Here is a 13,910-nt window from a genome sequence, read left to right on the forward strand (position 1 = left end):
AAAGAAGCATGTGGAGATACAATTTGCATGAGCCAAAATGAAGACATTTTTCTCGTGAAAGATAAGAAGATATTCATCTACTTGTTTCTGTTGAAATTTAGGCCTCTTAAAGGTAAGATGTGAGTATTTTTTATCAGAGGGATTCCCATTTTTACCCTTGGGCAAAGTCAATCATCCTGACAATCCCCAAAAATGGAAGTTAGAAAAAGCTTTTTCACTGATTATAAGACTGAATTTATGGCTACATTAACACAAAAGAAAAGTTTACATGCCCATGTTGCTTGTTTTGTAAAAAAAATTATTTAAAAGAAACAATTTATATGCAGGCAGTCTTTGCTAGAGCGTATCCATTTACTGAGAGTTTTCCTTAGGTTAGACAAGAAGACCCTTACAGAGGTGCTATGCTAGCAGCCAGCACTATGTTACCAGTAAGGGAAGGAGTTACCAGTGGACCACTGCACCTGCTCCCATTACACACCATTCCTTCCTTTCCTGCAAAAAAAGTTATTAAGGACTTGAAATTCCCCTAGCTCAAAACACACATTACATAAGGGAAGTTTTCCCACTTTAGTTGCCCAGTAAAGGCAGTAATGGGCAAACCCAGCACTGATAAGAAGACTGTCAGTACCTGAGCAGAAACACCACAGTATTTTGGTCTGGGTGATTTTGACAGCTGCACTAATATATTAGAACAGAGGTTACTGCCTCTAATGGAGAAATGCAAAACTTTTTTCATTTCAGTGTCAGAGATGTCAGAAGTAGTGCCCTTCATGTGAACCCTGCGGCGCTGGATGTGGGTCCTGCCTCCACACAACATTATCTTTCCCCTTCAGGGGTTGTTGTTTTAATACACCCTGTCATTAGCATTCTGAAGACTCAAAGAGCTTACTAAGGAAAACAGTCTCAAAGCTGCTGGGCTGTATCTGGCATTCTCAGATTACAGAGGTACAGGCACACCTTCAGGCACTCAGCCTTTCCTCCCACCCAAGCAAGTTAAAATGCTGCTGCATTCCAGAGACAGAATCATGCAGGCAATCAGCAAGCCCTTTGAGCCCAGGGAGAAGTGAGGTGGCCCCACAGGACTCATTTAATCTGTTGTTGTCTTCCTGCCCCTCCCACCAGTTTTATTTTTTTACCTCTTCCAGGTTCCACAAATATTCACCCTCTTACAGACTTTTCATGAACTTACTCATTAAACATTTCAGATCTTTTACATAAGGCATTGGTAAATCTACATTCCCTGTGCAGCCCATATCTCCAATTCCAAATGTTCTGATGGCAGCTTCAAATTTTCCATGGTGGATTCTGTATCCCCACCAAATTCCAAAGTGATATCTCATTTCCCTGAGCAACTTTTGTATTCCCAAGGCAGGTTTTTGTTTGGTTTTGTTTTATGGGTAAAAACACCCATACAAGCCGGACAGATACATCCTGGGCTTTACACTGTTGACTGCTTTTTACACCCACTGCTGACAGATCCTTTCTCCCGTCTTTTTTTTACCCAGAGACAATAAATCTTGGTCTTCTTGCATAATTTCACATCTAAAGATTCCAGATGGAGCAGAAAATGTCAAGAAGTAAGACTGAACAGCTCTACACAGAAATAGCACACCTAACACATCACTCAGATTCAGCACACTTGCCCCTGGAATTTTTTTTTTGTTTTGGGTTTTTTTTTTGTTGTTGTTGTTGCTGTTGTGGGGTTGGTTTTTTTTGTTTTTTGGGTTTTTTTGTGGTGGTTTGTTTTGTTTTGGTTTTGGTTTTGTTTGTTTTTTGTTTTTGTTTGTTTGTTTTCTTTTTTATGACACAAGGATTGATGGAAAATGGTTTTGACATGCCTATGTGGCACCTAAGGCTGACACAAAACTGACCTCTCACATCACAAGGATTGCCTTAAAACCTGGAGAAGCTGAAGGAAGCCATTTGGTGGACTACAGCAGACTGGGATAACCATTGGTGGTAACACATTCTGTCTGGGAAAAAAAAGTCAGTCAGTCCCTGGAGGTTTGACTCCATGCAGTCTGACTAACGCCAAATAAACACATTTGTTATTTCCTTTAGTAAATAGAAGAAATGGTAGCTGAAGAAGTTCTCACCAATATCCCTTTTTCCTTTGTGTTAACGGTGGCTTACCAACATCCAATACACTTTAAAGCCTCAGAATGATGTTTTTTTTCAGGAGCAAGGAAAAGTAGCTCTAAGAGAAAAAGGAATTTTCCAGTGTTCTCAAGATTAAGAGGACCAGCTTCTGAGGTTGTCAAATCAGCCAGCCTCTCTCACTGAAGTCAGTAATTTCTTCCACAGGGATATAAGGAATCTTAGATTCCTCTGTACTTCTTATTCATGAACTGACACTTTGGAGTCTCTCAACTGTTCAAAGAGGCAGGAGAGACTAGAGGGAATTTAAACTTGGCTCCTAGAAAACTGGCTTCAGCAGAGGTCTTGTCTGTCAAAATCGAGTCAAGATCTCAAACCACTAAGTATGCTTCCTCCTACACAATAAAAACCCCAACACCTCTGTCTTATTTTTTAGCTCCTCCAAAAGAAACCATAAGTAAGCTAAAGGAATAAAATGGAATTAAATGACCATGCTGTAGAAAAACCCATCATAGAACTGAATCTGGTTAGAAGGGGAACATGGAATGCCTCTACTGGCACATCAGCAGTAAACTGTAGACTAGATAAATATAATCTAAGCACTGAAGGGGCAAAAGACCTGGTGACAAAGAATGTGGAAAAGGCCAAGTACTAAATGTCTTTCTTACTTTATTTAGTGGTCAAACCAACTTTCAGGAATCTCAGGTTTCTACGGCTAGGGGGAAAGTCTAGGGCAAAGAAGGTTCACCACGGGTGGAGAAGGGTGGAGAAGGATGAGGTTAAGGAACATCCAAACAGAACACCCATGTTCAAGTCCCTATAGGATACACCAGAGAAACTGTGTTAGTTTGCCTAATGTCACTAGAGGCCACTCTCATGAGTGGCCACCTTCAAAAGGTCATGGCAAGTGGGGAAGGTCCCTGAGGACTGAAAGAAAGCAGGTATAACTCTTGTCTTCAAGAAGCACAGGAAGAAGGATCTGGGGAATTAAAAACTGCTCAGCCACACCTCTGTTCCTGGGGTAGGTAGTTGGGGAAATCAGCCTGCAAATTATTTCCAAATGTGTCAAGGATAAGCAAATGGTTGGGAGTGGTAAGTATGGATTTATGATGAGGGGAAACTCGGTTCATAAAATTCAGCAAATCAAGTTCTGCACCTGAGCAGGAATAGCTTCAGGCACCAAGACAGGCTGAGCACCAGCTGGCTGAATACTAGTTTGGCAGACAAAGATGTGGTATCTTGGTGGTCATCAAGTATGACTTAAGCCAGCAAGGTGTCCTTGTGGCAAAGGCAGCCAATGGCCTCCTGGGCTGTGTGAGGAGAAGTGCTGCCAGCAGATTGCGGTGGGTGATCCTTTCCTGCTCCTCAGCCCTGGTAACACATACCTGGGTCCATCCAGTGGGTAGCTAGCTCTGAGCTTCCCAGTTCAAAAGAGGTGAGGATATACTGGAGAGAGTGCTGCTGAGGACCACAAAGATGATGAAACAATTAGAACATGTGTAATTCTAGGAGAGGCTGAGACTAATCTGCCTGCACAAGAGAAGGCTTGGGGGCCATAACTTATACATAAATACCTCATAGGAGGTTTCAAAAGAGAGCAGAACTTTTCCCAGTAGTAATGTGCCATCAAAGGACAAGAGGCAATGGACAAAATCTGGTATTCAGGAAGTTCAACTTCAACATAAGGTAAAGCATCTTTAGTGATTAAACACTAGAAGAGATTACCCAGAGAGATTATGGAGTCTTCATCCTTGCCCATACTCCAGTCCTAGGAAACTGCTTGCTCTATATGATCCTGCTCTGAGCAGAGGGATGAATCAGACAATTTCCAGAGCTCTCTACCAGTATCAACTACCCCTTGACTTTAGGAAGGTTTAGCCAGCATGCAGCACCCTTGTAAAACTTGGACAAGTGGTAAAACTCTCCACAGTACTGCAGGACAATGCAGTTCTCCCTATGTCAGTGTTCCCTTCCAAGACAAACCAGAAACCTATGACATTACCTGGCTGGCTGGCTGGCTGTGGAATCACATGTGCCATCACTTACATTGGCTTAACATCCAGATCCTGAATGTGCCACTCCAGAATGCAGTGAAATTAGAAATGCATATGGAAGGAAAATTGCTGGTGAAAGATTATAGTTGGCTTTACTTCACAAGTTCCACCACTGGCAAAGGGAGTAGGCCTGGCTCGTAACCCTGGTGCTGCCATACATAAAGGCCTGTCCACAATTAAGATAAATATTTACTGAACATAGTGGAATGCTGCTGGCATTGCCAGCTCTCTCTTCCCATGCTTTCCTCTAATTCCCTCAAAGAGGCTCACTTTGGCTTGAAACTTTCCTTGTTTGCACTCTGGCCAGAAGCAAAGTGTTTTGGATCTTTTCAGCAAAATCTGCTGGTTTTTAGTTCTCCACTTTGGAGCAAATTACTTCCAAACAAAAATAGTTCCAGAAATGAGCTCTGACTGTGAAGCATTTTTGAGCAAATATAGGGAGAGTTTGCCTGATTGATTTTTAAAAAGGCATAAAATGTACAGAATCTAATGATCAAATTGATTATGACCCAAATTAACACACATAATTCGATGTAAGAAGTTAACATCTATAGCCATGCAGATATATCAAGACCTGAAAAGGGAGGAGACTTCTTTTGCACAATGTATTACACATCTCTAAATCCCATCAATCCAATTAGCATATAAAATAAATCAATATTTTCTGATTTTCCTCCATTTAAAATAAAAATACCAAGAATAGTTTAAATAACAAGAGAAGGTATATGTAATACCACAGTCACCCACAAACCATGATCTTGCTTGCATATAACTGATGATAAATGTTGTTTTTTCAATGGTGTTTTGTTAATTGAAAGATTGAATTTTCCTTACAAAAAGCCTAGCTGTTTTAGAAATAAATATAGGGTGAAAAAAATCTGTAAAGAAAACAACTGAAATTCTTCTCTCCCTTTCTAACTGGGAGATGCTTTAATATCCTACTACCATTTTAATACAACACTGTCCTGCAGTTTATAAGCTACTGGTAGGAGGTACTTTCTTCATTGGTGGTCAGAAGAGGGCAAACCACCATGCCGTCATGATTTATTTCCATTCCTATAGCCTTTTTATTTTGCTTCTCTTTTCCTACTACTTATTCTAGCCTGCCTTGTATGAGCACTTTCCTGGAATCTTTTCACAATAATTAACAGCAGTACAATTCCAAGCAATGCTTAAAACTGATCACAAGATATTTGTTCATCTTCACTGCTTGCTGGCATAAAAATAACTCTTCCACATAATTGTCTATCACATACAGCAATCTGCATAAGCAAACAGCTGAATTAGCTTGCTGAAAAACAATGAAAGACTGCATTCATAATTGCAATATGCACTCAGGAAACCTCAGAAATCTGTAAAAATTGATCTGTTTTCTGCAATATATCCTGTGATGCTACTTCTCATTTAGACGCTTAATAAGAAACAAATGAAACAAACAAAACAAATAAACAATTGAACAAAAACCCATGAAAAAACCTCATGCAGTCAAACAAGGGTGTAAGCAAGAATTGTGCTGCTAAATATGGGAGGCTGGAACTATCCTATGAACAGAACTATTTGGAAAGGCAGATGAGAACAGAGTACAGACTGGTATCAAAGCCAGAGAGTAATTAATTTCAAAATCAGTCCAAAGTCCCCAGAGAAGACAGGGAAGCTGTCTGGGTTCAAAAATATGGTAGAAAAGCATGAGAAGAGCCCACTGGGTGCTTGGAAATCAAGCCATGTACATATAAGCCAAAGATCAAGGGCATTCATTTAGGCACAAGGCTCCCATGAGTGCTGCAGTATAGAAATGTTGGCAATCAGGACACAGAAAAGGGGGAACAGGGAAAATAAAAGCAAAAAAAAGAAAGATTCCAGTAAGGCCAGGAAAGGATTTTAGTACTGTCATGAAAACTGAAAACAAGAAAGCTAGCTGAGAAATTAAGGACAGGGGTCTGTCCTGGTCCTGCAGTGCTTCTGGGCTCTGAGGCAGTGCTGTACATACTCAGGACAATGAAGACAGTCTGGGCAGAAGGGCAGGAACAGAAAGAAATTGATGGGAGGGGAAACAATTAACACAAAACCATCTAAAGACACGTGATTTGCTGCTGCTGGGATTCAGAGTGTGTGCAAGGAGAGGAAGAGGCTCTCTTCTCTCAGAGGATCTTGCTCTTGTGACATGTCAGAGCAACACATATGTCTGCTCACGTGGGCTGCTCATCACTCAAAGTGTGATGCAGTAACCAAAGCCCAAATATCTGCAACTGGCCTCCTGACAGAAGAGTAGCTACCTGCAACAGTTGCAACTTGGACTTGGGGCTGGCGTATGCTTTTGTCAGAAACATCAGTGCAGCAGGTCCAAATGTGGTCAGAACTTCAGCAGCGGAGTGCAGCAATGCCCTTGTCTTAGCCTACAGAATGACCAGAATCTACACAACCCGGGCCTGCTCCACTGATCTTCGTGACAGCAAGTTGCATAGAGCAGTGATACTGCAGAAAGACTGCAAGTTACAATCTTCACACACATCTGAACAAACATGGTCAGCCACCTTTCCTGACATCACAGCTCTCACACATTTGGCCCTTGTAACCACAACTCCTTGTTGCAAATACATAAATTCTCACAGACTCTGAATACAAATGCCTTTAATGTTTAAGTAAGTATTTTCCTTGCCTTGTCTAGATCTTTCATCCTCACAAAAACAATATGCACTGAGACTAGAAAACCACACATGGATGGTGACACCAGTCTCAGTTTTCCCCCTTTCCCAAAGGCCATATGGCTCATGGTGGAGGGGATGTGATACTTCTCTGGGAATTAGCACCTGTCTTTTTTAACACTGATCCTAACTTCTTCCTTTCCCTGGAGCTAGAATAAAGGATGAGAGTCATGGCAAAACAATCGTGTTCATACCCTCCACCCAGCCCTAGTCTGAAGCATAGATGCTAACCTTATTGAGTTGGATGTGCTGCTGGATGTGCCTGTAGAGTCCTGATGACTGCTAAGAGGCATAAAAGAGAGTAGGTTTTCCCCAACTGGGCCTACTGCGCTGCTCCAAAATAGTGGCAGACACAACTTCCTTGTGGAAATGCAGTGAAAGAGGTAAGGAGGTGCAGGAAGAAGAGAAAGGCAAAATTGTGCCTTGCTTATTCCCTTGCATTTATTGAGTCCCTTAGATTCACACAATTTGGCATATTCTTCTTTTGAACACATCCTTGAAAGGTTAATTCAAGCACTGGTGCAGCCTCAGATGTGCTGCCTTTCATCTCAGCTCCCTATTGCTCCTATCCTCTTATACTGGTTGCCCAGACAATAAACATGTGTGTATGTCGATGACCTGTTCCTCCTGGGCATGCACTGTAGTTGACTCAGTATCTTTGCCTCTGCATACAAGAAATATGTCTGTAATTAACAGATATTGCAGTAAACACATGCACTGTGAGCTCTTTGCACACTGAAGAAAAACAGTCTCCTACACTGAAAAGGTTTTCCTACTAGGGTATAACTATCGGGGAAAGGCTGAGTTCTGTATCCACCACAGTAAAAATACTGACCCCTCTTTAAACTGAGGCAATAATTTGCAAAATGCTTCTAAACGACACGGGAAGGATGAGTTCAGGTTGAATGGCACCACAGTCACATACCAGCTCCAAATGCAAAGAAGAAACTCTTGTCTGGGTGCTCTTCCAGCAGGTCCTTCACCCTGCGGCCCATTCGCTCATTTCGTTTGTAGATGAGCTCCTGCCGGAAGTAGCTGTCTATTTCTTGGGCAGTAATGCGTTCATGGGCTGGAAGTGTAGCATTAATGAAATTTGGGACCTAAGGTAGAAAAAAAAAGTCTTCATGAAAGCGGAATTTATTTCACAGGCAGCCATTATGCACAGGCATTTTTGTTCCACACAGAGTGTAGCAACTGCCTGATCCCATAAGGCACAGCCAGTAGGACAAAACCCAAAGTAAGCTAAAAAAATAATTAATAAACTTCTAATCATGCATGGTGCTTCATTTGCCTCAATGAATCACTTCATAAGCTAGCCAGATGGATTTTTTTTTAATTCAAAGTCAACAAGTACTATCATTTTTGCCACGCTGAAGACCCTAAATCCTGATTGCTCAGTTGAAGAAAGTAAGTATTTGCCCCGATCTGCCTTTAGCTACATACCTCTTTCTTAATTGCCACAGGTATGACATAACTATAATGATAATTATGCTCTTCTAACAGAATTTGACTGGTATCAGAGCCCTCAGGCTGCCAAAGAATAACTGTGCGATTTGAAGTAGTTAAAAAAAAATCTTTAAACTTTAAGAGGGCCAGATTTTGTCAAGAAAGAACGTGTTACCACCTCCAGTTGCCCTGTCCTGACAGTATCTTTTAAAATGCTGGCTTCCTCCCCTGGGGCCCCCAAGTACAGCTGTGGCTGCACACTACCCTGACCTCTTGCCAGTGGAGAGAAAACTTGGGTCTGCTATTGTTGCAGCAGTCCTGGCTTCTTGACAAGTAGCTTTAGGCATTCAGTTATGGGGACGGTTAACTAAAGGGCCTGCAAGCGGTGCTATCTGGAGAGCAGACCCACTAATAAGCCAGGTGCTTTCCCTTGCAAGACTGCAGCAGATGCAGAGACTTTGGATTCCCTCAGAGACTATTACAGAATCTTTCCAAAGGGTAGTTAGCCCAAAGGTAGTCATCTACTGGGCAAGCATGGAGTCAAATACAACTTACTGAGAAGTTCTACTTAAAACATAAACTGACAATGTGGCAAACTATCGGTATTCAGCTCTGCTGCCAAGGAGAGTGCCCTGCGGCAGAGCCCCTCACCTTAAGTAAAGGATAGTTTTCCCCTTGACAAAGTGCTGGTCTCATAGAGCTGCTCTCTCCAAGGACCTAGGGGCAACGTCTGCAGTCTGTAACATCTCCACGGGATAGTGATGCAGCATCTGCATCCTCTTAAAATGCTGGTTTCCTCTGAGAAATGCTTTGAAACCTATGCACAGAGTGCATGGTGCAAAAGCCAGGCAGTAGTGATGACCAGGATGCCTGCTCCTGTAGGAGGGTGGGCATTCAAGATGGGAAGGCAGTAGCACATGCAAAGCTTGGCACCAGAGAAGCAGGAGCTATTATGACTCTGCAGCTCTGCAGTTCTGCACCATATGTCATAGCAAAATGACTATTCAGCACAGAAAGCTCAGGTGTCAACACCTATTTAGCACTCTAAGGATAGAGCCTGTGTTTTCACTGATGTGCACTATTTGCCAGGCAATACTTCACAAACAAGAACAGAGAGGCCTGATGTCTCAGCCTGAGGTTAGTTAATCTAACAGCCCAAATAGGCCAAATTGGTCCCTGCTGGGCATTTTCTCATGGTTTAAAGATCAGTGTTACATTCCATTGTGCTGCTTAGGAAACCATCTCCATAAACCCAAGTCTGTGAGGTCTCAGAAGGTTTCTTTTCCTTCACATTCAATATAAATCTATCTTTTCTTTTTTTCACTCTATTTCTCTTCTTTGGGCCTTGTCCACAGCACACAATCATACTGATGGGGGACATTAAAAAGCTTGTAACTCACTCAGCCTTACAAAAGTGTCCAAGTCACGAGTGCATTTCTCTGTTCCTATTCGCACAAGAGAGCCCGCTGTTGCTTTTTGTTGGCGTTAGGTTTGCTCATACCTAGACTAGCATAATTACACAGGATCCTTAAGAAAGTAAATTATTAACTCATAGAGCTTTGATGCCAAAGCGAACACGGCAGTCATCCAAAAGGGAAAGTCAGGTGCACCTTCACTGCTTGGGTGCAAGAGAGGGGTTGAAGTGCTGCAAACTCCTGGAATAGAAGGCTCAAGAAAGCAGATGTGCCAGGGAGCCAGCAACATGCCCCTGGCCCTCACCCAGAAAAGGCCTGCCTGAGGAGAGACGAGCACACGTGTTACAGGGGTTAGCACTACAGGGAGATGTGTGTAGTACAAGGGCTGCAGTGGCAAGACTCACTTGAGAAGTGTCATGGTTGAAGATGATGGAGCTGAGGTCTCCACAGTTGTAATGCTTGATAAGGTCTTCTGTCGTATAGGGGATCTGGAAACTGCCTGCTCGGAGGCTTTCCTGCTGCAAGAGAGTCTGATTCAAAGCAAAGACCACCTGAGGGAAGGGGAGAAGGGAGGAGAAGACAGAGTTCTTGGTAAGTTCTCATTTCATCCCATGAGAAGGTCACAGACACACAGCCACTGGCTGAAGGCTAGCTGAAGCTACTCCTGCTCTGAGCCTGCCAGTCTAGACATCACTAACCCATGCCTCCTACAGCTCCACAGGTACTCACACCTTGGATCCTGGCTGTTCAGAGGGAATGGACTCACCACATTTAAATCAATAGGGTTTTGATTGTGACTTGATTAACACAAATAATAAAAAGGGGCAGGCTGAAGCAGGGGTAATCTTGCCCCCCTAGACGACAGTTTACCTGATCACCACAGAGCCCCAGGGCCTGACAGACTCCTATCCTCATATCTCCTCAGTCACTCACCTAAATTAAGCATGGCTTCTCCTTGTTTGCCCTTCCTTCCTCATCTGCAAGAACAGTCACAGGGTGTTGTTTCCTGCTTTGTGTCTCCTCTCAGATACCACATCTATTTCAGGCAGGAATGGCTCTCTGGAGCAGGTCAGGGAAGAGTGGTGGCTGTTGGGGGACATGGGAAGCTGCTCTCCCTGCAGCTGCTCAGCACTCAGTCTCTCCCAGCTGACTGCCTCCACAGGCAGGATGCTGACAGCATTCCTTCCTCCTCAGCCTTCCCCTGGGAATGCAAACATTCCCATCCCCTTTGCCTCAAGGAAAACTATCTGGCTGCCACAGCTTCTACCTCCAGGGACCTTTCTGTTGCCCATAAAGAGAGAAGATCAGAGAAGATCACCTGGCAGATGTGGCTGCCTCCCCACCTCCAGCACAGCAGGGCTCTGGTGGCCTCAGGGCCTGACCCAGACACTGGCTGCTGATCCAGCTGCTCCCTGCCTGGGGCACTGCATAGCCCATGAGAGTGGCAGCCACTTAAAAGGGAAAAGAGAGCACTTTGGACCAACAGGTGTCTCTGAAGCCAAACAGATGCAGAATCTCTATACCTCTACCCACTGCAGACAGTGGCCACCAAGCTCCAGAAAGGCAGGAAGCCAAGGAAAGACTTGGGGTGGAAACTCCCCAGGCTGATCATGGGATGCCTGTGGGCATCTTTGGTGAGGCATGGAACTGCATACTCCCCTGTGCAGGGACCAGTCCACTGTCAGCACCTGGCAAGTAAAACACCACTATCTCTTCCAAGCACATCTCTTCATGCTTACACTCATGCTACCACTGGTTTTCACACCAAAACTGGACATCTGCAACAACCTTTCTGACTATCTATTGGTTTATTATTTTTATTTTTAAAGGAAGTAAGCTCAGATATACTGCTTTGATTTTTTTCAAGAATTACTCATGACAGTGTTATTTTGTAAGCTCTGGTTACTCTCTGTGTAATTAACTCCCCCTGGACATTTGCCTCAAACACCATCAAAGGCACTCTAGAACTGAAAGTATTTGCCAACACTATGAAACTCACACATGAGTAAGCATACTCAATGTACTGAGACTGTGTGAACTAAATTTTGGGATTACAGAGCTGATGTGGAAACAAACAGGTGCAAGTTCCCTCCCCCACCACAACCATCTGTCTTCTACAGAAAGGTGCAAATTCCATCAGACTTGAAATCATGCTGTTCCCATTACAACTAGACTTACCTCTTTGGATCCAAATCACTGTGTATGTAACCCCATATGAAAGCGCATAACGTAGCATTAATTGTGGCAGGGTGAATAGCAACATTCACTCACATCTCATGTTTGTAAAAAGGAAAAGAATTCACTTTGCTAGTACAAACTGCACTCAACTGAAATAATAACACTATGTGGACACTTGGGCACTCTAACTAAGCAGTGGCTATCTTGCAAAGGATCTCTGTTACATTCTAAAGTAAATTGAACAAAACCAAATTGAAACCACTTTACGTTTGAACAAAGGTTTGCATGCAGGCTGGGGTTTGTCATACTCCAAAGTCATCATTTTCCATTTGTTTGGCTTCAGAGAACTCTTAATGGATACTAATGACCGGACAACATTCACTGAGACACAAGCTAAATTCATCCTGAAAATATGGGACTTCTACAGCAATGACTGCTTGGTTATGCCAGGAAAATGTCATATGTACAATCAGCCCAGCCAAAAACTCTTCCATCAGACTGGCCTATTTTTAAGCTATTGGATACCACCTGCTTGATTATTTACCATTAAAGCAGTATGTCCTTTTCCAGACTTCAAAACAATGACCAGACAGTCCCTGTCCAGACAGCAGTCAGGAAATGTAACAGCCTCCTGAGCTGGTCAGGTAGCACTGCCTCAATGTAGACTAAGCACATCAAAGAGGCTTTGCAATCTTTACTGTTTGATTTTCATCCAAACACAAATCAGTAGAGGGTAACTGGCTTCTGGGGAGAAAACACCAGTCTTCTGGGTGAGATGTGAGAAAAAAGACAATCTTCCTCTCTCTGCTGTACCCCTGCTGCCTGTACTCCTGCTGTCACTTGCTCTGCACGCTATCCTCAGGTCCATACAGAGCTCTTCCCTCCTCATTTGCAATGTACTTCAGGTGGAATAGATTCAGTCTTGTCTCCAAACAGACTGGGCCTGCACTGCAGCAGCCAGGCCAAGCCATACAGGCATCTTCCTTCTTGTGAGCACACGGTAAGCTGCAAAAAGCTACATAAATCTGCCTCAAAAGCACAGCATAAATTTCAATGATGACCTACAGTTTTGGAGGATCACTGCACACATTTCACAGGAACAGAAGCAACTCATACCCTCTTCCTCCATATCTCTAATGTTACTGCTGACATTTCAAAAAACTGCCTTGGTGAGGCAGCTTTGCAGCTCTATGGCCTTTGATAAGAGTACATCTTTCTGGTTGGAAGTGTGAGAGTTTATACTGGACATATGAAGAAATTTCAGGATGGCAGCAGCTGAAGGGATTGCCTGCCCAAATGGGAAAGCACGAAATACCTTTTACAATGAGGTTGTTCATGTTTCATCTCAAAGAACAAAGTGTCCCAGCTCACTGCTCAAGACTCCTCAACTGCCTGGGGACAGAGCATCCAGCAGCCTGCCTTGGATTCCATAGCATATTGGTGGTTTGTGTAGCAATGCATCGGCTGCTTTTCTTTGTCATGGAGGACTACAGCTGTTCCCTGACAGCTCAGACTTCCCCACTTTCCCCACTCAGACCTAGACCTGCATCCTATCACTGTACATAGTACATGAGGAGTGGTCACACAAGAACCACCTGAAGTTTCCCACATAGAGAGTGAGCCTCCACCTTGGTGCTGTGAGAGACAGGGGTGGTCTCCGTCCCTTTGAGGACAGCAACAGCAGCAGCTCAAGTCCTTCTGCACCCGAAGCAAGAAAATCAAGCAACAACAAAGAGGCAGAAATCAAGAGAGCATCAATGTTCTTGACAATCAGCCCTCCCAAATGAGTTACAGTAATTCACACATCAGGCTTTGCACAGCTGGTGTACAGGAAATTCTGTTGTCAAAAATACTCTCCACATCAGCTGGTCTGAGCAGAACAGTGGCATCTGCTGGAGGAGGGATGATGGCACACCCACTGAACAACTACACAGGATTACAATTTGCCATCAGTATGGGTGTACAGCCTCTCAAAGCAATGTGATTAATTTCTCTCAATTCCTCTATCACTCCTACCT

At 43.5% G+C, this 13,910-nt stretch overlaps 1 protein-coding gene across 6 annotated transcripts in view; it reads right to left on the reverse strand.

Annotated features, from left to right (window-relative positions):
• Positions 1-13,910, reverse strand: part of TRABD2A (TraB domain containing 2A) — a 95,695-nt gene that overhangs the window by 28,026 nt on the left and 53,759 nt on the right. For 5 of the 6 annotated variants that reach the window (XM_038125697.1, XM_038125692.1, XM_038125696.1 and 2 more), the window contains exons 3-4: positions 10,119-10,265; positions 7,779-7,953 (exon numbers count right to left, since the gene is read on the reverse strand). In XM_038125697.1, the coding sequence (XP_037981625.1) occupies positions 7,779-7,953; positions 10,119-10,265 (322 nt within the window). The remainder of the gene's footprint in view (positions 1-7,778; positions 7,954-10,118; positions 10,266-13,910) is intronic. The other variant, XM_038125694.1, reaches the window with a different exon arrangement.

Source organism: Motacilla alba, chromosome Z, assembly GCF_015832195.1.
Source record: "Motacilla alba alba isolate MOTALB_02 chromosome Z, Motacilla_alba_V1.0_pri, whole genome shotgun sequence".
Classification (NCBI taxonomy): Eukaryota; Metazoa; Chordata; class Aves; order Passeriformes; family Motacillidae; genus Motacilla; species Motacilla alba.